The sequence below is a fragment of the Chiloscyllium plagiosum genome, unplaced genomic scaffold (genome assembly GCF_037043375.1).
Source record: "Chiloscyllium plagiosum isolate Xiang-an unplaced genomic scaffold, Cpla_swu_hap1 HiC_scaffold_6, whole genome shotgun sequence".
NCBI classification, from domain to species: domain Eukaryota; kingdom Metazoa; phylum Chordata; class Chondrichthyes; order Orectolobiformes; family Hemiscylliidae; genus Chiloscyllium; species Chiloscyllium plagiosum.
The window spans coordinates 97661925-97685776 of NW_028270144.1; the positions used below are offsets into that span (position 1 = coordinate 97661925).

General features: G+C 39.4%; 1 protein-coding gene across 5 annotated transcripts in view; it reads left to right on the top strand.

Annotated features, from left to right (window-relative positions):
- The window catches only part of LOC122551068 (neurobeachin), a 991558-nt gene that overhangs the window by 703804 nt on the left and 263902 nt on the right, over positions 1-23852 (top strand). For all 5 annotated transcript variants that reach the window (XM_087988254.1, XM_087988250.1, XM_087988251.1 and 2 more), the window contains 4 exons: positions 3540-3657; positions 3842-3944; positions 9271-9386; positions 11664-11776. In XM_087988254.1, the coding sequence (XP_087844380.1) occupies positions 3540-3657; positions 3842-3944; positions 9271-9386; positions 11664-11776 (450 nt within the window). The remainder of the gene's footprint in view (positions 1-3539; positions 3658-3841; positions 3945-9270; positions 9387-11663; positions 11777-23852) is intronic.

The window sequence follows — 23852 nt, forward strand, 5'->3', positions numbered from 1 at the left end:
CAATAACTGCCTGAATTCACACATGATGAGTGGCTAATTGGATTAGACACTAGAAGATAACTGAAGAAATCCAAACTCAGCAGGAGCAAGTTACCACTGAAGACAATAATTAACTAAAAATTTTGTATAAAGGTGAATGGTCCTTATGAATGGGGCTTTGTTCTTATCTGTAACCAGATGTAATTATGAGGAGTATGTAAGCATATTAAAGAAGGAAATAAACTGCACTTAAACAGCAGTTTATGTATCATCAGTACATCTTGCAAATTAATTACTTAACAACTGACTGTTGCAGTAAAGGTAAATATAGCAGCTAATTTATATTTGGCAACGTCCCACAAACATCAATGAGATAAATTACCAGAAACATGTTTTTAGTAGTGTGGATTTAATATCAGTTCAAATTTTACAATTTTTACCAAATAACAAAGATAATTTGACAAATAAGAATAGCAATATATGTACATAATCCAATAGAAGTCATCAGAAAAGGGATGGTTTTCACCAAAGGTAATACATAAAAATATTTATTTTAGTTATATACAGACTACATTTCAAAACATGCTGTCCAAAGTAGGACTTCAAAATCTGAATTAAAAATAAAACATAATTTACCATGTCACGTGTAAGCTCTCTGGAATTACTACAATTAATATTGTTTTAAAACTACACACCTGACTCTGTGTTACACTGTGTGGTTTGGAAATCTTTACTGTCTTCAAAAGACTAATATACTTTCTATTTTGTTACATTTGCTGTGATGGATTTCTATCCATTGCTAATTCTCAGTATCAGGTAGAATTTATTGCACTTACTGAACTATAAAGTGTTTCTTAATTCAGACTGTAATATGAAAATTGCAGCTCAGCTAAATATTTTGGTGCAAAACTAATATTGCATGTCTTCAAGGTTATTATGAATGCAAAACATGTAGATTAATCTTTCAAGCAAAGCAATGAGCTTCACTTCTATATGAAGTAAATTGTGATAATGTATGTTCAGATCTGACTGTAATATTGTTGTCATAGGGCAGATTCTAATGAGTTCAATTTTTTAAGTAACTTTAGATACAGCAAATATCTATATGTAAGGGAATGGAAATTAGATTAATTTTTTTAAGGCTAGGCTAAAGGTTGACGTGTGAAAAATTGAGTTAGTTTGCAAAAAAGAAATTTGTTTCTTCGAGTAAAAATTGAGGTCAGGAGGCCAGAGCTTGCCTAGATCCTGGATGAGTGAAATGAATCAAACAATATGGCTACAGGAACGTGTGCAGTTGTATAATTTAATGATGAGGTTACATTCATTATCTTGAAGATGAATGTAATATGGCTGACTTTATCTTTTTAATGGCAATGATTTTTGTATTACTTATGCACTGCCTTTAAGTGATTTCTGAACTGATAGCTGTGTTTTTTGAATAGGCCAAGAAAGAATAGTGTTGGCCTCATTGCTGCTTGTCGTTTTTTGATTTACATTACCACCATGTGTTTTTTGGTTATATTAAACAGCATGAAACTCATCTGCTAGGAGTATCTTTTAATTACTGTGTGCAAATTTCATCTGTAATTGAAACAAAAAGCTTTTCAGCCATCTTCCCAAACCATCTTGACAAGCTGAAACCTGAATGTTATTTTCTGGTGCTGCGATTAGATTGGGGCTGAAGTCTCCAGCTGGCAGGCCTGTCTATGACTGGAGGCGGCCTGTCCCCAGTGCTTGTCATTTCCTGACATGCCTGACAGGACAAGGAGAGCCGTCCCAGACAGATTCATTAGATGGCATTTTCCACAGCTGGGCTAAAATGAGGGCTGCACTTCATCACAGCAACGATGAACTAACTCTGTAAGGCCCTTGTTGGTTTTAACCAAAGCCATGTTGTTTTAACAATTTTTGTTTTGCAATATTTTAAAATTTTTTGACATGTTTTCTTTACGTTTCCCTGAAGCTCACACCTCATGCATTATGCTGACATTGATTTTAAATCCAAGCAGCTACTGTGGTTGAGACCATTGTGATAGGATATCGAGCATTTTATTCATTCATGAGATGGCGGAGCTTACCTTTCACCTTATTGTTGGCTGCCATTTCTTTAGTTCATGGTCTCTATGACAACTGTTTAAATTGGGATGAGTAACTGTCATCTGGAGTATTACGGAGAGAAAAGTGTTAGTGAGCATAAAGTCCCATAGATAGAGCATTTCAACATAATCCAATTTTAATTGAGCTCAAGAGACTTTGATGTGCTGCATAAGGTCAGGAAAGAGCTATTCCAGGGAGAAATTAAACCAGCCTAGCTAGGCTTCAGTACTACTGACTGTCACCATTTTAAATGAGCATTAGCATCAGCCTTAACCTTCCCCTGTGGAACATCTCACTTCACTTCCAACATTTCTCTGCCTTCTACCATATGCGAAGGTTGAGGGACTTTCATTTTTTTTAACACCTCCTTGATTAAGTTTGAAAAGCATGAAGCTGACCTGAGATGCACAGAAAGCTGTCAACTGGGCCCTTCTTTGTATATCAGGGTGGGAAAATAGAGAATGGAAAAGGATTATTTTCACTTGTCAGTTAAAGTCCACTTGATTTTTTTTCACTGAAAAGGCAGGCTGTCTTTAACCTGTACTAATGTAACAATTAAGAGTTACATTAAAAGCAAAGATAGTTTGTTTTATTTTTTAAAAAGGTATAGCATTTAGAACTGAAAAGCAACACCAATCTGTGTTTAAGTAGGAAAATGTGTCTTGATAATTCTAATGGACCTTCTGTGAAATGAAAAGGCTCCTTTCATCTCTTTCTATACATCAGCAAATCCTCTGTGGTATTCTTAATACAAATTTTCTTAAGACCACAAAAGGAGTGAACATTCTATCGGACTCCCTTATTAACCCTTTGAGAATAGTGGTTTCATTTCTGAATCATTTCTCCAAACATCATCATAAACAGAACATTTAGCCAAATATTCTGTACATTTAATACCTGTTTCTCATTGTGATGTATGAACATAGCAAAGCAGTGTTTTAAAATTTTTGTACAGAAGAATTTTATTTGAGAATCTCATGTTAAAGCTTTGAAAGTAAGGAAGTTCTGTAATTTGAAAATAAAGTCATTTACAGCTGTTTGAGATTTATTCATAAGTGGTGACTTAAGAGAGTGTGTGTTTATAAGTATGTTACGCTTTGTATGTATATTTAGGCAGTGTTCCAAAACTAACAGAACAACTGAGAGCACATCCTTGCCTCTTAACATATACCAACAACCACAAATAGATTGATTTGATTTCTTAAAAAAAATCAAAATTCTTATACTTTTCAATGATTTTTTCAAAAAATAAAACATCTTCATAAATTCCTTCAAACTATTTTAAAGGTAATGGGAAGGTCAAAGTGCCTAACTGAAATTGTTGCAGATATGTTTTTTTTATTTTTGAGATAACTGTAAATTTAAACTAAAGAACTATTATAACAAATGTTACAATAAATGTTTAGATGGTTAAAAATATTGTTTTATTTACTGAATGAAATGGATATATTTTCAAATTTTAGGTTCTCGCTTACACTGAAGGTTTACATGGAAAATGGATGTTCAGCGAAATACGGGCAGTCTTTTCAAGACGCTATCTCCTCCAGAGCACAGCTTTGGAAGTTTTCATGGCCAACAGAAGTATGTGTAGTTACAAATTAGTTTTCTCTAATAAAGTGATGTAAATGCAGCCCTATAATGTTGTGCTAAGAATTTAATAATGTAATGGACACGGGAAAACTGGGAGAATGGCATTACTTTTTGAAGTAATTCTTTGTTCCAACTTGCCTTTATTGAATTATATTTTTCTTATTTTTTTCTGCAGCATCTGTCATGTTCAATTTTCCAGACCAAGCTACAGTGAAGAAAGTTGTGTATAGTTTACCTCGTGTTGGAGTTGGCACTAGTTATGGTTTACCACAGGCCAGGTATTCAATATGAATGTTTTTATGGGAAAGTTCTTCTAATTGTTCATCTCAAATATAGTATTCCTAAATTAAGTTGTTTTATTCAGAGAGGTTTATAGAATGATATAGTGCATCGCAAATCACTTGCCTATATTTTTTTTTAAACCAAAAAAAATCTCAAAAATATTGGCTACATTGGACCAACACAGTTTATTGAAGTGGCAAGGATATGGGCGGTCAAAACCATTCTTATTGACAGAGAGATGATGTTTCAGTCTGTGTTAGGTCTCACCAGTGCAAGGAAGATCCAGTTGTGAGCAATGAATGCAGTAGACTAGGTTGAAAGAATTACAAGTAAATTGCTACTTCACCTGTAAGGTATGTTTGGGACCTCCATCAGAGAAGAGAGAGAGTGAAAGGGCAAGCATTACACCTCATGCAATCACATGGGGAAGTGCCATGGTAGGGGCGAGGAAGTGTTAGGAGTGATGGAGGAGCAGGTCAGAATGTCACAGAGAGAACAGCCCCTGTCGAATGCTGACAGTGGAGGGAAGGGTAAGGGGGAGATGTGTCTGGTGATGGAATGGCAGAGGATGATCCTTTGGATATGGAGATTGGTGGGTTGGAAAGTGAGGATAAGGTTATTCTGGGAGGGACAGGACAAGGTGAGGGCAGGAGTGTGAGAAATGGATTGGATGTAGCTGTGAATCGGAGTGTTTGGGGTTGGGGGAGAGGGAGTCCTCACTTGAGAAAAAAGGAGCGTAGGTCAGAGGCATTGTGGCAAGTTGCATCGTCGGACCAGATGGAACAGACACGGGGAAACTGGGAGAATGGAATGGAATGCATGAAGCAAGGTGTGAAGAAGTGTTGTCAAAAATGACTGCAATATTGCTGTCTTCTGATACTATAACTAGTAATAGTAAAGCATGATAATGTTGATAAAGGATGATAATCTCATTCGTTTGGTTGAACTGGTCCTCACCCTTAACAATTTCTCCTTCAAATCCTCCCACTTCCTCCAGACCAAAGGGGTAGCCATAGGCACCCATATGGGCCTCAGCTATGCCTGTCTCTTTGTTGGCTACGTAGAACAGGCCATCTTCTGTAATTATACCGGCACTACTCCCCAACTCTTCCTCCGCTACATTGATGACTGCATTGGCGCCACCTCGTGCTCCCGCGAGGAGGTTGAGCAATTCATCAACTTCACCAACACATTCCACCCTGACCTTAAATTTACCTGCACCATCTCTGACACCTCCCTCCCCTTTGTGGACCTCTCCATCTCCATTAATGACGACCAACTTGACATCAACATTTTTTACAAACCGACCGACTCCCACAGCTACCTGGATTACTCCTCTTCCCACCCTCCCTCCTGCAAAAATGCCATCCCATATTCCCAATTCCTCCGCCTCCGCCGTATCTGCTCCCAGAAGGACCAGTTCCACCACAGAACACACCAGATGGCCTCCTTCTTTAGAGACCGCAATTTCCCTTCCCACGTGGTTAAAGATGCCCTCCAATGCATCTCGTCCACATCCAGCACCTCCACCTTCAGACCCCTCCCCTCCAACCGTAACAAGGACAGAACCCCCCTGGTGCTCACCTTCCACCCTACCAACCTTCGCCGATATTTCCTCCACCTCCAAACGGACCCCACCACCAAGTATATATTTCCCTCCCCACCCCTTTCAGCCTTCCGCAAAGACCGTTGCCTCTGTGACTACCTGGTCAGGTCCACGCCCCTCCCTTCAACCCACCCTCCCGTCCTGGCACCTTGCCCTGCCACCGCAAGAATTGCAAAATCTGTGCCCACACCTCCTCCCTCACCTCCACCCAAGGCCCTAAAGGAGCCTTCCACATCCATCAAAGTTTTACCTGCACATCCACCAATATCATTTATAGTATCCGTTGCTTCAGATGCATTGGGGAGACAGGACGCCTCCTAGCAGAGCGCTTTAGGGAACATCTCTGGGACACCCACACCAATCAACCACACCGCCCTGTGGCCCAACATTTCAACTCCCCCTCCCACTCAGCCAAGGACATGGAAGTCCTGTGCCTCCTTCACCGCCGCTCCCTCACCACCTGACGCCTGGAGGAAGAACACCTCATCTTCTGCCTCAGAACACTTCAACCCCAGGGCATCAATGTGGACTTCACCAGTTTCATCATTTCCCCTTCCTCCACCTCACCCCAGTTCCAAACTTCCAGCTCAGCACTGTCCCCATGACTTGTCCTACCGGCCTATCTTCTTTTCCACCATCCACTCCACCCCTCCTCTCTGACCTATCACCTTCATCCCACCCCCATCCACCCATTGTACTCTTTGCTACCTTCCCCCACCCTCCTCCCTGACCTATCACCTTCATCCCCACCCCCATTCACCTATTGTACTCTCCCCACTTCCACCCTCCTCTCATTTCTCTCACCACCCTTCAGGCTCTCTGTCTGTATTTCTGATGAAGGGCTTTTGCCTGAAACGCGATTTTCCTGCTGTTCGGATGCTGCCTGAACTGCTGTGCTTTTCCAGCACACTCTACTCCAGAATCTGGTTTCCAGCATCTGCAGTCATTGTTTTTACCAAGGATGATAATGTGGCTCAGCACACAATGTGGAACAGTATTTGTGAGCATCAACCAATGATGTCATTAGTGGAATAGTCCAATTACAGCAGGGAAACTGCAATAGTTTGATAATAAATTCATGCTATATATCTTCAATTTTAAGATTTTAAAATGTTCTTTTAGTAAATAATGTCTTCCTTTTTTAATTTTTAGTTATTTTTGTTGAGTGTAAACTAGAAATGTAGGGCTACTTGGTGATAAATATATATTTATTATTGCTTTGTGGCTTACATAATCTTTACCTAGAAGTAAAAGGGTGGGTATGCATACTGATCAATGGTTTAGCTGCAAGATTTAACATGACTTAGAGGTGCAAATGTTGGACTGGGGTGGACAAAGTTAAAAATCGCACAACACCAGGCTATAGTCCAACAGGTTTATTTGGAAGCACTGGCTTTCGGAGCACTGCTCCTTCATCAGGTGGTTGATTTAACATGTTAGACTTGTGAACTTTTGTCTATTCGTCATCACTATGGTATCACACTGAATAATGAAATAGGGCAATTGCAGATCACACCTTGGGAAAGCTTGATAACTGAGAATTGCTGCAGGTTGTTTCACAGTCGTGTCTGTGCGCTTTAGTGTACAGAGTGGTAACACATTTACTTTGCATAATAATTATTCCATTTGTTTGAATTGTATAAAGTTATAATCTTAAACGTGGAAAGGAAGAGCAAAGATAAATAAATCTGCATTCATACTGATACTTATCCACTGTGAGGTTTGAGATATCATTTCTTCTCACTGTTGCTAACTAAGGATCGTTAGGACTATCATTCATAAGATCTAAATGTTTTATAATTTATGCAAATTACTTGGGTGAAGGGACTCAAGGAAGGGTTGCTCAATTTGCAAATGACAAAGATTGGTAGGAAAGTAAGATGTGAAGAGAGCATGAGATTCCAAATGGAAATGGATAGATGAAGTGAGTGTCAAAAGATTATTAAAGGAGTATGTTCTGGGAAAATATGAAATTATCCATTGGTCGGAAAAATAATCAAGAAGCCTATTGTCGAAGTAGTGAGAAATTTCAGAACTCTGAGATGCAGAAGGGTATCCTAATGTGTGAATAACAAAACATCAGTATGCAGGTACAGCAAGTCATTAAGAAAGCTAATATCATGTTTATTGAGAGGAATTGAATGCAAATGTAGTGAGGTGTTTTCCTTCGATTATTCAGGGCATTGATGAAACCACACCTGAAATGCTGTGTTTATTATAGTCTCCTTATCTAAGAAAGCATGTAAATATGTCAAAAACAGTTCAGAGAAGATTTTCAAGAGTATTACCTAGAATGGAAGTGTTGTTTTGTGAGGAAAAGCTAGACAGATTCAGCCTGTATTGTCTGGAGTTTAAAAGAATAAGAATCAAGTTCTTTGAGAATCATTTACAACCCAGAAGGATCTTGACAGGATGCATGTGGAAGGGATGATTTCTCTGGTAGTAAAATCAAAAACTAGGGTACACTGATCAAAATAAGGAAACACCCTGGAAACCAATGCTAGCGACTTTGTCTTTTGTAACATTATTTCATTATTACTTTATTTTGCAAATTGAGTTATTTTACAGTTTTTGGTAACTATGCACACTAACTTTGTTTTTAGTGTCATTTTCAAGAAATAATCCACAGTAATGTTCATGAGAATGGACACCCAAGACATTAGCTTCACCATTGCAGAAAAATCTCTTACAACTGCACGATGTTGAGAATACTCCTTGAAAACTAGTCATACATTTTTAGCACATTTTCAATACTGAACTATTTTATTAAGTTAAAAATCACACAACATCAGGTTATAGTTCAACAGTTTAATTGGAAGCACACTAGCTTTCGGAGCGCAGCTCCTTCATCAGGTGGTTGTAGCACCTGTATGATTTTTAACTTTATACATCCCAGTCCAACACTGGCATCTCCAAATCAGAACTATTTTATGCTGTTATAAAATATAATTATGTATCAGGATGAGACCACCATTTGGGCAGACATATTTACACTAAATGCATTGCAGCAGTTCAAGAGGGAAGCCCACCACCACTTTGTCTAGGGAAGTTGGAGATGGCCAATGAATGCTGACCAAGCCTGTGACACCCACATCTCATGAGTGAATATTAAAAAAGATAGCATATATTTTCAATGGCCTATTTACTGTTAGTTTTCAAAATTAATACGTTTATTACCTCACTAGAAAATTCCCTGATTAATTAGCAAAGATCCTCTTTTTGGCTTATAAATTAGTACACCAAACAGATTAACCAACTTTCAATGTGTTTCATAATTATTTTTCATCCGGTATAGTGACATTCTTTTATAGTCTCATTCCATGACAAATTCAGATGATTGATGACATTCAGTTTTTAACTTATTCTGAAAGTTATATAACGAGGAGAACACTGATATTCTTGTTTTAAAAGAATGTGGAAGAGCACCCAGAAGCAAAAGTGTACACAGAAGAATAGATTGATTGTTGTCACTCAATATAGCTCTCGTTCTGCTATTGAAGACATTGAAGTTCTACTGCTATAACAGGAGGAAAAAAAACTATGCTGCTTATTAAGTGGGTAGTGAGGGATAAGTGCTTTTCTGTTCCAAACATGTAATAATTTCTGAAATGCCAAAAAGAGGAAAATATTTTCTAATCTCCCTTACTCAAACTGTACACAAAATCAAATATGTACTATGATTAACAATTTTTCCTCTTATTTTCTGGTATTAACAGGAGAATATCATTGGCCAGTCCTCGTCAGCTTTTTAAATCCTCCAACATGACACAGCGTTGGCAACGGCGGGAAATTTCAAACTTTGAATACTTGATGTTCCTTAATACCGTAGCAGGTACATTGATTTTATATCAAGGTTTGGCTTGAAAGTTTGCATTTAGCCAGTGGTATCCAGCTGCAAGCAATGATGGAGACTGAAACTATCCTATTAAATTTTATCAGGAGACGCATAACCTGCCAGTGTGACTGTAGATTCATTTATTGTTACTGGGGTTATTCTGTGGTCTCACTCTGCCATTTCCTTTGTTGACAGCTTTGTCTGAAACTGAAGCTTTATTAGAGTCTACAAACCATTTTCCAAGTGTGTCTGGAAACAATAACGAGAAAATGTAATTTTACTGCTTTGTCACTCAAGACAACAGCAACTAGACAGTAGAACAACAATGACATAGTCTTCTGTTCAGTAAAACATCTTGAATTGTGGCAGATTAATAGAAAACAACATAAATATACATGAAAATAGGAGATTTTGCATTTGTATCAGAAGGTAAAACAAAGGGAGAGTACTTTACATGTTTCCATACAACAAATGCATTTTCCACTGTTTTATTTTCTGATGTGTGTGTGGTTGAAGTTTGCACTGAATAATTATGTATATATTTAGTTGCAGCATGTGTTGAGCTTATTACTGCCATCTAATTAGATGTAACCTGAACTGCTTACATGGAGAAAAATCATAAAGAAGTTCTTTCCTAATGAACTGGAGATGACAAAATGTCTGTTACGTGTTAGAAAGCAGACAAGCGAAGGAATAACAACTATAAACATGCTATATTTAAGTACATTACAAAATTGGTTTTCAGAAATGTTTTATTTAAGTCAAGTGGTCTTGTGCTTCACTTCAGAATTGAAGTGGAAGGAAAAATTGTATATCAAATCTCAGAAAATTAACAGGTTCGTTTATAGGTACAGAGGTGAACTAGAAGTTAATAATTTTACAGTGAAAGCCTTTCTGACAATTTGACGTTGTTTTTAGAGTATTCTGATTCCCATGAAGTTTCTATATCATCTTATGAATGGTGAGAGAAAGCAGTTGTTAAAACTCATTAAAATGACTCAAGTCAGTTCTCGAACAAGAGAATCCGAATCATGAGATCAAAGAAAACAATGTCTACTGCAATTTTAGTCATGCACATTATAAACGCATTAAGAAGTTCTAATAGTAATTTGAATATAATATGTAAAAATATTTATGTCAGAGAAATTATTGTAAAGATTGTTGCAGCTTGGATTTCTTCCATTTTGATATTTGTCCATCTGAAATTTTCACAGCTTGTAAAGTAGCAGCTTATTTATGGATTTCAACTTGAAACAAAATCCACCTGTGACAGACACCTGGAAAAAAAATACAATTGAAACTTTGATTAAGTTTATAATTGTGCAGCAAGTTATTCTACCTTTCATATCCTATGCAGCAACAATAGATACCCTAAAGGTGAAACAAATATTGTCCATTGCCATTAAGTTTAGTGGGCGGCACGGTGGCACAGTGGTTAGCACTGCTGCCTCACAGCGCCAGAGACCTGGGTTCAATTCCTGCCTCAGGTGACTGACTGTGTGGAGTTTGCACGTTCTCCCCGTGTCTGTGTGGGTTTCCTCCGGGTGCTCCGGTTTCCTCCCACAGTCCAAAGATGTGCAGGTCAGGTGAATTGGCCATGCTAAATTGCCCATAGTGTTAGGTAAGGGGTACATGTAGGGGTATGGGTGGGTTGCGCTTCGGCGGGGCAGTGTGGACTTGTTGGGCCGAAGGGCCTGTTTCCACACTGTAAGTAATCTAATCTAACCTTTACAAAAGCTAAGTAATGTGAGAAAGCTGTTGTGCTACTGAGGGTTCCTGGTTTCTCATGTTTCAGCTGAGCACAGAAAAGTGCGGAATGTATGCAATTTATGCACAGAAGATATTTAGCAGAACAAGCAGACGTGCGTGTTTTATAGCTATTCTTCATTCAGAGGAATTTATTGCAGTCTATTTAAGAAAATGCTTTGACTAAGAGAAAAAAATGATCAAGTACGGGAAGTAGTAATTGAAATGTGAAGTTAGTAGCTGGTGCTTTTCTCCCCACAGTGTAGGATAAAAGTTGATGAGTTGAAAAGATGGCAGTAATTGTATTGACCCCTCATTTCCAGTGCTGTTCCTTAGAATTTTTGCTTAGAATTCATTGTTTCAGTGTCTTTAGAGCACATTTTACACACCTACAAAATGCATGATATTGGTGATAACACAATTGTATATTTAAAGTTATTTTAAAAAACATTTTTTTTAAATTTACAGTTTAATTCTATTTGTAACAAGTTACAAACAATTTTTCACTATATTATCTCTTTTACCCAGGTCGGACATACAATGATTTAAATCAGTACCCTGTGTTTCCTTGGGTTATTACAAACTATGAATCTGAAGAGCTGGATCTCACCCTACCAGGCAACTTCAGGGACCTATCAAAGGTATCTTTCAAAAGTACCTTTTCCAACATTAACCTGTTTTAGCAGTAGAGGTATTCTAAATTCCTGTTCCAGTTTACTCAGACATAGGGATTTCATTAAGTCACTACAAAAGTTGCAAATCTTTTGTGCATGGTTTTCATGATTAGTTGCAACATACCTATAGCAATCATACTTGACATTGTATTCAAGCATAAAAAAAAATCAATTCATTTTTAACAAGATGAAATAATGTTTTTTCAGTCATGTTAATCTTACTATTGCTACTGTGTATGTGTACATATTTTACAGTGTTGTTTGTGCAAGATCTGTGTTGGATACAATTTGTAGCAATGCCACGGCAAGTTAACAAGAATATCTACTGAGTAAACATGAAAATGTAGTCGTGAAACTTCAAAGTAGTGAATGGAAAATTAGTGTGTAGAGATAATAATTGGGCAGAATTTTCCATTCCCTTGAAAAGTCAGAGAAGGTGACTGGAAGAGAAAATAACACCTCATCATTTAAGACCTGATGGGAAGGTCCATGGTTGATCTACCTGGCCTACCACCAATTAAGACCCATTCAGGGCCTTGATTGATCAATCGTCCAGCTTGCCACCAACTAAGGTCCTTAAAGGTCAGTGCACAACATCTGAAGCATCTCAACCCACCAATGGTCCAATTATCTGCCTTTCCAGGAGGCAAGAGAAGTATCCATATTGCTGTCTGGAAAAAAAATGGTGACTAGTCTGGCAGGTTGAGGGAAGGACTTCAATTTGTCCCATTATAGGGGCATTGTCTTCCCAATCTCACTCTGTGACCCCCCACCCTAACCCCCTTCAATTGCTACTTTTTGTAGGCCCCAGTCTTCATATCTACTGTTCAGATGGATTTGTTACTGCTGCCAAATTCTGGTTGGTTGGCACCTTCAGATGGAGCAGAACATCTCAGCCATTGCACCTTATTGATAGAGAATGAATGATTTTATTGGCACACATATTTTACAGTGAGAAAAACAGTAAAATATAGTGAAACACTTTTCACTTTCACCACAATGCGGCACCATTTTGAATAGTTTTAAGAATAAATATAGCTTTAAGAGAGCCCATCACTCCTGAGCCAGCTCATTATCAATGATGTCTTCCACTGTCATCCCTCCTTTACTGTCTCACTGCCCTAAACTGGACATAACCAGAGTTGAAGTTACTGTTCCTCAGGCACCATCTTTCGCCCGTTAGATTGATTCTTCTCCGCCAATGCCTCACTGCCACCTGTGCCGGTTTAACCAACATCAGAGTGGCATCTCCATCTCATCGATGTTGCCGTGATGCCATTCTTCCACAACTTCGCTGCTGCCAGCACTGGACCCAACCAGTGACAAAGTTGCCAAACCTCAGGTGCTATCTTTCGCTGCTGGGCCTACCTCGCCAACGTCACCTTTGCCAACATAGCAGCTGTCAATTCTGACGCCATTTCTGTGCTTGTTCCAGAAAAGTAAGTTGGGACTCACTTGAATGAGCCACCACGAGGTCTGTGCTGGGTCCACTCGAGTCCACGCTGGCATTCCTCGCTGCTACCAATGCTTTCCAGGTTCAGGACAAGAGGTAAGTAAAAAGGGAAAAAAAGGAAAGAAAAGAAAAGTGGTCTGAGTGGATCAGCTACAGCTCAGGAGCCCTACTCTTCGACCGTCTTGACAACATATCAAGATCTTGAAGCCATCTTGAAGCCCAAAGGTCAGCACTCATATGTCTGATAAGCAGTTGGCAAGCCTCCTTGATGATGGAGTGTTTGGGGAGGTGGTTCTCTCACCTTAAAAATAGCTGACCTCACACTTTGCCTACAAAGTGTAAAATCCCAGTGATTGTGTTTCTCTGAAATATGCTTTCAGACACTGATTTGGTTGCTGATTGATTTTCACACTGAGGGAAAAGCACTTAGAGTCATACAATACGAAAAAAGACCCTTTGGTCAACCCGTCTAGGCTGACAAGACATTCCAATCTGACCTAGTCCCATTTGCCAGCATTTGTCCCACAGCCCTCTGAAGCCTTCCTATTCTTTTGCCTATCTGCCTTTTAAATGTTGCAATTGTACCTGTCTCCACTACTTTCTCTGGTAGTTTGCTCCATAAATGCACCGCCCTCTGCGTAAAAACAGTTACCACTTAACTCGTTAATAAATTTTTCCCCTCTCACCTTAAACCTATGTCCTCTAGTTTTGGACTCCCCCACCCCAGGAAAAAGACTTTGGCTACTCAGACTATCCATGCCCCTCTGTAAGGTCACCCCTCAGCTTCCAATGATCCAGGGGGAAAAAACCCAGCCTATTCAGGATCTCCCTATAACTAAAGCCCTCCAGTCTCAGCAACATCCTTGTAAATATCTTCTGCATCTTCTCAAGTTTAACAATATCCTTCCGATACAAGACCACAATTGTATGCAGTATTCTAAAAGTGGCCTCAACAATGACCTGTACATCTAGAATATGATGTTCCATCTCATATACTCAATGCACTGACCAATAGGGTAAGTATACCAAATGTCATCTTCATCACTCTGTCTATCTGTGACTCCAGTTTCAAGGAACTATGCACCTGCACCCCTGGGTCTTTTTGTCCTTGCAGTAGCTTTATAAACTGATTAACAAATACATCTACTAGGTGAGGAATAAGTTGGTGATCCTCAAAAATGGGTGATGGGATTTCAATGCACAGTTACTCGTTGCCTGCTCAATGTTCGACATTGTCAACAGCACTCCATCCTCAAGCTACCTTCTCAGAATCATAGAGACATTCAGCAAGGAAACATACCCTTCGGTCCAAATAGTCTGAACATAATCCCAAACTAAACTAGTCCCACCTGCCTGCACCTGGCCCATATCTCTCCAAACCTTTCCTATTCATCTACTTATTGAAGTGTCTTTTCAATGTTAAAACTGTGTCCACATCCACCACTTCCTCAGGAAGTTCATTCCACATGTGAACAACCCTCTGTGTAAAACATTTGTCTCTCATGTCTTTTTTTATATCTCTCTCATCTCACCTTAAAAATATGGCCCCTGGTCTTGAAGTCCCCCGTCCTACGGAAAAGACACCTACCATTAACGTTATCCATGACCACCCCCCCCCAACGATTTTATAAATCTCAATAAGGTCATCTCTCAACCTCCTATATTCCAATGAAAAACATTCCAGCCTATCCAGTTTTCTTTATAATTCAAACCTTCCTTACCTGGCAACATCCTGATAAATCTCTTCTGAACCCTCTCCAGCTTATTCTCATGATCAAGACTTTTGCAGGTAGCCAGCACTTTTCATTAACTGCAGGAATCAGCAGGAGACCTCATTTGATGAGATGGTACCAAAGCTTAATCTAACCTGCACCTCATGAAAGCAAGTTAAATTATTGCCGTGGAAGTACTGAGTTGATTCAGAATGGTGCTATGCAACACAGATGAGTTGGAGAGCCTGTAAGGGAAGAGAATGTGAACTAAGGTTTTTCATAACATACTCAAGTTCTTGGCAGAGAGGATGAGAATATGATATATTCTATATTCACATGAGAGCAGGAGCAAATCTAGACTTAAGGAGAGACGTCTGTTGAAGCAAAGAGCCAGAGGGATGCATTACGGGGATCAGTGCCAGGAGTTGAATCACGAGAACCTCGCTGTAGCATTGCAAGAAGTTTAGTTTAAGAATCTCACGTGAATGATCATGATCTTTGAATGCATTTTCATATTCCTTATCTTACCAACTGCTCCACTGACCTCAACCGCTGCTCAATTCACAACCTCCTCATCATTAATCTATCAACAATGTCAGTCAATTAAATCTTATACCTAACATTCATGTGTTCACCTCTTTAAATCTCTTCTCACAGCTTTCAGACAATGTAAACTGTTCAACCATGGCAGTGAAATACCCAAACTATTTGTACAGAATTCACTGACACGCATCCCAATTTGCAGAAAGATGTTCCTTCAACTGCACTTTCTAACTCATGGCCTCTCCCACCTAGAAAGACTAGAACAGCAAGTGAATGGGAACATCACCACTTGCAAGTTTCCCTCCAAGCCCAGGCCATCTTGATTTGGAAATATATTGCCATTCCTCATAGTCATTGAGATAAAATCCTCAACTCCCTTCTGAACCAAATTATAGGGTACCAACAGCACATGGTCTGCAGCCATTTAAGAAGGTGGCTCACCACTACCTTCTCAAAAAAAAACAAAAAATGAACATGATATACTGAAATGATGAAATTCTGTGGAAAATGATTGCAGGTATTCAGTCATTGAATCCCATCCAGTCTGCCACTCCTGTTGTTCCCTGTGAATATGGATGAAGTCCCTGATTGCCAACCCCACCAGGCTCCTCTTCTGTCTGGGATTGAGCAGACTGCTGATGTCCAACAGTTTTCCAAATGCCAGCAACCTTGGACTTTACTTCCTTGGCCAGCTGCAGAGCTATCGCAGTGAGGTACTCACCAGTTTGTGAACTCACACTCTCTAAACCTAACGTTCCCAGAGTTCTGTAGTTCTCAGATGTCTTTGAGGTGGCTTTTGGGGAAGCAAAGCACAAGGGAGTGAAAGTGTTATGCCCAGTGGTTAAAAGTGGTGTCCAATGAATAAGACTGACAGGTTAATGTAGATTTGGAGTGGAATGAACACTAGTAGTTACTCAGTGGGGCCTGGATGTCTTGACATTCCCGCATGAACAGTCCCAAGATTTTCTTCTCTTACGGGTGAGGAGCCTAATTTCCAGCACCCCTCCACCCATATGATTTTCTCTGGCTTGTTGTGGCCTGTCTTCTCCTGTAATTAGAGACAGAAAGGGAGTGATCGAGTGAGAAGGAAGTAGGTGGCATGGTTGCAAGTCCTGGTCTAGGAGGTTGGAGGAGGTGAGCAAGTGAGGGAAAACATCACAGGTAACAGCGAGAGTAGCAGAGCATGAGACTTGGTGGGAGGTGGATGGAATAGCAGACTTAGTGAAAAGTCAGAGAGAAGAGTGTAGCACTTACCATGGAGTAGGCCATTGACCTTATGACACTGCCAGACCTCCTCCTTAACCATGGAGCTCATTCTGGAAAGTGGACAGTATTCCTTCATCCTGTGTCTTGTAGATAGTGTAGATGATTGGTTGTTACAGAATTCCCAGCCTCTGACCTGGTCTTATAGCCATCGTATTTATGTGGCTAATATAGTTCATTTTCTGGTCAATGGTAACCCCAGGATGTTATGAGACATCGTTCAGATGATGCATGATGCTGGGATGGATGGAGCATAATTGGATTCCACTTCTGACCGTAGTACAGAGGGTCCCTCTGAAATGGATAAACTCCTATTGACCATCCACCCTCCAGTTAAACTCCCTGGCGACGAATTGGACAGTTTATTAGAATTTACTTGGGTACCAGTAGTCAATTCAAAGCAGGATTTAGATTTGGAAATGCTTCCAACTTAAGGTCCTGAATCCAAAACTAAAATTCAGCCTATGATTGCAAGGTTACCAAGGATGGGAAATAAATCTTAATGGGCACATAATATTTCAGAAAGGACAAGCAAAGTGGGAAAGAAGAGTAGTCCTGTTAATACTGGATGGCATAATGGTACTGGTCATTCTAAGACCTCAACACGGACATCCGGTCTTGATAGTTGCCCAGCCAATTCAGGTTTCTAATTAGAATTGGCGAATCCTCCTTTTCAATTTTGGAATCCACTGTATCTTGTTGTGAGGCCCTACTTTAACTATTCATAATGAGACTAACATTTTCTAACTGAAATTGCTGATGCAAAACAAGATTCAATCCAGTTAACTTCGTTGCCCCAGAAGCCTGACTTACAATTTTGAATTCTGTTTTAGGCTCCATTCATGACAATGATTTCACATTCACTATTCCTAACCCCAAAAAAATCACCAAAGTGCATCATAAAGCTGATCAAAGCTGCCCTCTTTAGTAACAGTAAATCATGATGAGGTGTGCTTTCAACTGGAGACTGCACAATTTTAACAAGATGGACCTTACTGATAAAGTCATTTAGGCCAGAAATAGATTTTAATTAACTTTCCAGAATTGTCATCATTGTGTCGCCCCTGCTTTTGGAGAGTGAAGAAATAGTTTCCTTTTGAACTGATCTCTCTGCAGAAATTCAGCTTTAATATCAACTGATCGACATTTCCAAGTATTGTGGCTAAGAAAGCTAAAACAAAAAGCAAAATTGCTTTTCTTGCCACAGTTGAATCTACTATAAAATCTTGATTCTCTCTTTTTTCTTTAAAACATTATGCCACTAGCTTTCACCCTATCAGGCAACACCCTTTCCATGCTTGGTGATAGACCAGACTGTCTGCTATCTGGCACCTCTGTGTATACCCTAAATTCTCTTTAGCTTTGTACCTCTTGCTTTTATTCATGCAACTTCGAATTTGTTCATAGCTGCAAACATTTCTGGTGGCATTCCTGGTCCTGGTCTGTATTATATTCTTTGAACTTGTTAAGCTATGCTCTCTAACCTGGTGTCTCTTTCTTTTCGAACTGTTTGATCGCCCCCTTCTTTTCATAAAGTTCCTTTCAACAGTTTGTGATCTCTTACAGGAGACATTTTCATGTACAGAGCCACTATCACAGCTTAGCCTGTCTTTTTGTCTTTCTATTTTTGTAATTCACATTTGGAATCCATGGACCTAACTTCATGCCCTCATCCTGTAATTCAACCAGCTGTTAGATTTTCAAGTGGCCATCCCTGCTGTACTTACAATAGTCACACTTCTCCATGAATTCTTGACTTTAGTACTGTGGTAGTTGTCCTTTGGGACCAAGGCCTCACTTTGATCTTCAGAACTGATCTGTCCTTCGTCAGGCAAACTGTCAATTGTGGCAGACTGATCCTCATTGCTGTGCAGCATATGGTTATGAGAGTACCTGGTTCCTCGTTACTTTGTGTAACTCATTTAAAATTCGCAAACCATGCTAAGCAACCTTGAACAGTGTACATAAAATGGTCGAGTTCCCAAGCTGTCTAATTACTGTTTATCTGTCTTAGCCAATAACCTTTTCCAGGCCTCTTCACTCTTTTATAATAAACCACCTCTCTCTGTTTGAAACCGGCTTTCATTGGATTTAAAGTTTGATTTAAAACTCATTTAACACTTCTTTCTGCGACTTCAGCTTTGATGAAAACTTTTCTGCCTGCGTGCAGTGCATTCAAATGCTCAATAACAGTAGGCCTAAATGTAGTCCCTTCCCAAACTGGGAGCTAATTACCTATTACTTTAGGATTTCTGCCAAAATTTGGACTGTATCTTCCTATCATCTGCAGCAAATTCTTAACATAGACAGCCCATGGATAGAGATTAATTGTTTTCCATATACACCCAATTCTTTACTCAATTATTTTTGTAACTATTGCCTGTTCCCTAATTCCATTTGGTCTCTGGATGTCTGCCAGACCCTACTGGATGATAATGTGGCTGACCAGCATCTCAACCATTCTGAAAGCCTGCCGTAGGCATGTTGGAATGACTAGCAAGTTGATTATCAATCTGTTTAACTATGTCATGTATGTGATCAATGAGTCTTCGAGTGTGCATTGAACTTTAAGCTTCTGGCTCAGAGGCAGGGACACTTTCTACTGGGTCACAAAATCTGCACATTTTTGCTGTACTATAATGAATGATGCAGGACTATATGGTAATCTATAGTAAAAAGTCCTCAAGGAAAGAAGTGATCATAGTACAATTTAATTCCGTGGTACATTTTAGAAAGGTGGATATTTAAGTCCAAATCAAGAATCTTAAATTTCAGAAAAGCCTATTAAGGGAGAGCTAGCTGAGATTAATTCAATAAATAATGTAAAAAGGCATGATGACAAATAATCAGGAGGAAACTATTAATGAAATTATTCAAAACTTTTACCGAAGAAAGCTTCCGCTGAAAAGCTTAAACTCAGTGAGAAAAATCCTACTGCAGCTCTGAAATAAGTTAAAGATAGCATTACATTTAAAAGATGAGGCATACAATGCAATGAAGAATCGTATTAAAATAGGGAGTTCTGGAAACCAGTTAAGGGTGATGACAAATTGATTAAAAAAATGCAAAGATAGAACACTAAAAATGGTCGAATATGTTATAAGCAAGCCATGAATGTAAAAATATACAGAAAGGTGAGCAAAGTATACTTTTGGTCCCTCAATGGCAAAGATGGAACAAGGAAATGAGACAGATGTTGGATAAATATTTATTTCCTGTTTTTATAGTAAAAGGCACAAAATATGTATCAGATACTTAGAAGGAAAAGATTGATATGAATAATGGGAGGTGGCGCATGGTGGGTGGGAAGTAAGAGATCCACGGTCACATAGATTCAGACAGCTCGGAAACAGATTCATGTACCTATCTGGGTGCCTTTTAAATGTTGTAATTGTACCTGCCTCCTCCATTTCCTCTGGCAGTTAGTTCCATATACACACCACCCTCTTCGTGAAGAAGTTATCCCTTAAGTCCCTTCTAAATCTTTCCCCTCTCAATTTAAACTTTATGTTCTCTAGTTTTGGACTCTCCCACATGAGGAAAAAGATCTTGGCTATTCACCCTATCCATGCCCCTCATGATTTTATAAACCTCTATAAGGTCACCCCTCAGACTGACATTTGCTCTTCATCCCAGAAAGCATAGAATGTGGATATAATGGGAGTTGAGAAGGGACATAAGACACGGGCCTACTGTGGCCCTCAAGGCTGTTTGCTTATGGGCCTTGCCACACCCTGATCTATAACGTGGACAATCATATTTTAAGAGCTTAGAAAGTGTACATTTTCTGTTTGTTACAAATTTTGTCCCACTACCCTTTGTTGTGTGTCACTTTGTCCTGCATGACAAAGAGTAGCATAACACTGATGATGTTCTTTAGATGTTGTACCAGCCACAGCTGAATTGCTAGACACATGTGGAGACAGTGAGAGTAAGAGGATGGGGGTGTGCTTAAACTACAGAATTAGAAGGTTTGTGAGGATGAAAGGAGAATCTAGTTGTTCAGACTGAGTCCTGAGTTCCAGAGCGCTAGTTAAGTGTTGCAATGTGATATATTGAAGAGCCTGAGATATTCATGTGATAGTTGGGAGATGTCATATGAAGGTGCATTCACTGACCTTGAATTTATGAGATTATTGAGACTTCTTGTGGTACTGTCATAGGTCATTGGACTAGGCTGTGGGAGCTGATCTCCCTCACCACTTGTTTCTAATCCCATCCAAAGTGGATCTTGAAGGCCACATGGCTTCCCCACAACATTACACCTCTTGACCACTAATGCCTTCAGCATCACAAACTTCACCATAGAACTCTCTGTGTCTTGGTTTTTACTTTATCATAATTTATATTGCAACAATATTCCTCAGTACAGCATCCCTTTAAGAGGGAAAGCCTGTTTTTAGGTAAAGAGGACTGCCTATGCAACATGGTTTGTAAAGAAAATTACTGGTCTTGCTTTCTAAGTACTGAGGCAGCCTCAGTGTTAAGAAGACAAGAGCACAGGGCTTGTTTGACCATACATTATAGTGTACAACTACACATTCAGATGAGGTAATTGTGTCAAATTTACATGCTGCTCATTTTGGCCTAAATTAATGCAAGAATAGTGCAAATCAGGATAATCCAATTTCCAGCTCAAGATGCCATATAAAAAGCATGTGGCATAATATGCAATATAACTTTGAAAAGGCAACTTGAGTAAATTAAAAGCAAGAATTGAACTAGGTAGGCCTATGGAACTAAATATAAAACATAGCTATAACTTGCACCAGGTGAGGCCACCATGAAGGTCCCTCCTCCTCAGCCTCACCCCCTTACCTGAGGCAAGGTAATCACCAGCAGTTGTTTCTCTGTAATGAGAAAGCAGTCCTATGGTCTTCTAGGACTATGGCTATTTTACCTTTATATCTTTTGAGTTATGGTTTCAATTTTACATTGCCAAGTTAAATATGCTTACTGAAATACACATATACGTAAAGTACAGTGTAAAGAACTATACAGTTTGTGATGGCTTCTGGTTGTCAATCAGTCAGTGCAGAACAATTGACATTTTATGGCATGTAATCCTGGAAATTCTACCAAATGTGTGGTTCCAATTGTTAATTTTATCTTTCCAGATTCCTTAAAGCGTGCAGTCATCTTGCAAATATTTTCAGCTCCAATGCATAGTGTATGCAGTTTTGAGGTCAATCACTACCACTTGCTACAAATGATGTACTAATGTCCTCTGAGAAGAATGCCTTAAAATGCCAACTCGGACATGCTATCTCACATTCACTTCATGTAGCTGCAATCAAAACAATAAGTGAAATGCTTTCTCTTTTATCACATTGCTAATATTTGACTTTGTTTTGCCCGGTATTTCAAATGCACCTGACATTTATATCCTTCACACAGTACATATTTAAAATTAATTTAAAAATAGAACTTTTCTTCATAAAATTTTAAGCATACAAGTGACTATTAGTTTGAATTGATGGCCACAATTTTCATGCTCCGCATTATCATGATTCCCTGTATGAAACCGAAGCCACCAGCCGGCTAAGAGTAATTATGTGAGGAAATGCAAGCAGTAAATTCAGCACTTCAGACTGAATCTGCAGGAGCAAGCATACAAAAGCTTCGACTTTACCTTGTATAAAAAAACTTATCCTTCTGCCATTTAATTGTAAGGTTGACACTTAAATTTCTGGGATAAAGAGAAAAAGAAACATGCAGGGCACAATATATCAGCCAAGCATTTACAGTGTACAAATTCAGAGCAGTCTAGGCTAACCCTTCTGGTATTGGAATTATGTTATGGCTTTATATTAAAGGAGACTCTCAAGTGAACACCAAATATTCACTATATCATCAGGGCTGAACAAGATGAATTATCTATGAGGGAAAACTACTTTCTGCTTTGGGCCTCTTTAACATCTTCTTGGTGAAACATATGGGTTAAATCTTACCAGAAGTTGACTGAATGTGAATTTTTGCAAGTTTCACGACCCATTTTTCTCCACAAGCCTTAGTTAGTTTTCTTGTACAATATTCGAAAACCTGTCTAATGCCAATGCACCATACTCCTACGGTACCCCAATTGTCATATTCTCCCAGTTGCCACAAGCTGAAATACTGACCACTGCTGTGACATCCCAGGATTCCTGACACCAGCACCATCTTCAAAGGCTAGCTCTGCACTCAATCCAGTGCTGGCAGTTTACAGATGCCCAAAATGGTTGGATTTTATTTACCCCGACATTGGGTAGTTGGCACTTCACTTTGATCGGTCTTGGAGGTGCTACTGAATATCGGGGTGGGGGGATGCATGCAACCTACTGCCTGTGAAATGTGTCCTGAGATGTTGGTGACAGGTGAAGGTATCGAGGAGCAAGCACTGAGCTCGAATTGCCAGGATAATACTCATTGTGTCAAGTATCGTCATTGTCTAGTTTCATTCCAGCAATTGGGAGAATAGAAAGCTTTGTATCAACAAGTGAAGATGACAGAATAATGAGGATATTAACATGCTAATGCATGCAAATAGGCCTCATGGCATGCTTTAGTGGGAATCTCATAGAGTCATAGCACGGAACAAACGTTTTTGTCCAACTCGTCCATGCCAATCAGATATCCCAACCTAATCTAGCCCCACTTGCCAGCACCTGGCCCATATCCCTCCAAACCCTTCCTATTCATATACCTATCCAGATGCCTTTTAAATGTTGCAATTTGTACTAGCCTCCACTACTTCCTCTGGCAGCTCATTTCATACATGCACCACCTTCTGCGTGAAAAAGTTGCCCCTTTGGTCTCTTTTATGTCTTTCCCCTCTCACCCTAAACCTATGCCCTCTATCTCTGGACTCTCCCACCCCATGGAAAATACCTAGTCTATTTATCCTATTCATGCCCCTTGCGATTTTAAAAACCTCTATAACATCACCCCTCAGCCTCTGACACTCCAGGAAAAACAGTTCCAGCTTATTCAGCCTCTCCTTATAGCTCAAATCCTCCAACCCTGGCAACATCCTTGTAAATCTTTTCTGAACCCTTTCAGGTTCACAACATCCTTCCGATAGGAAGGAGAC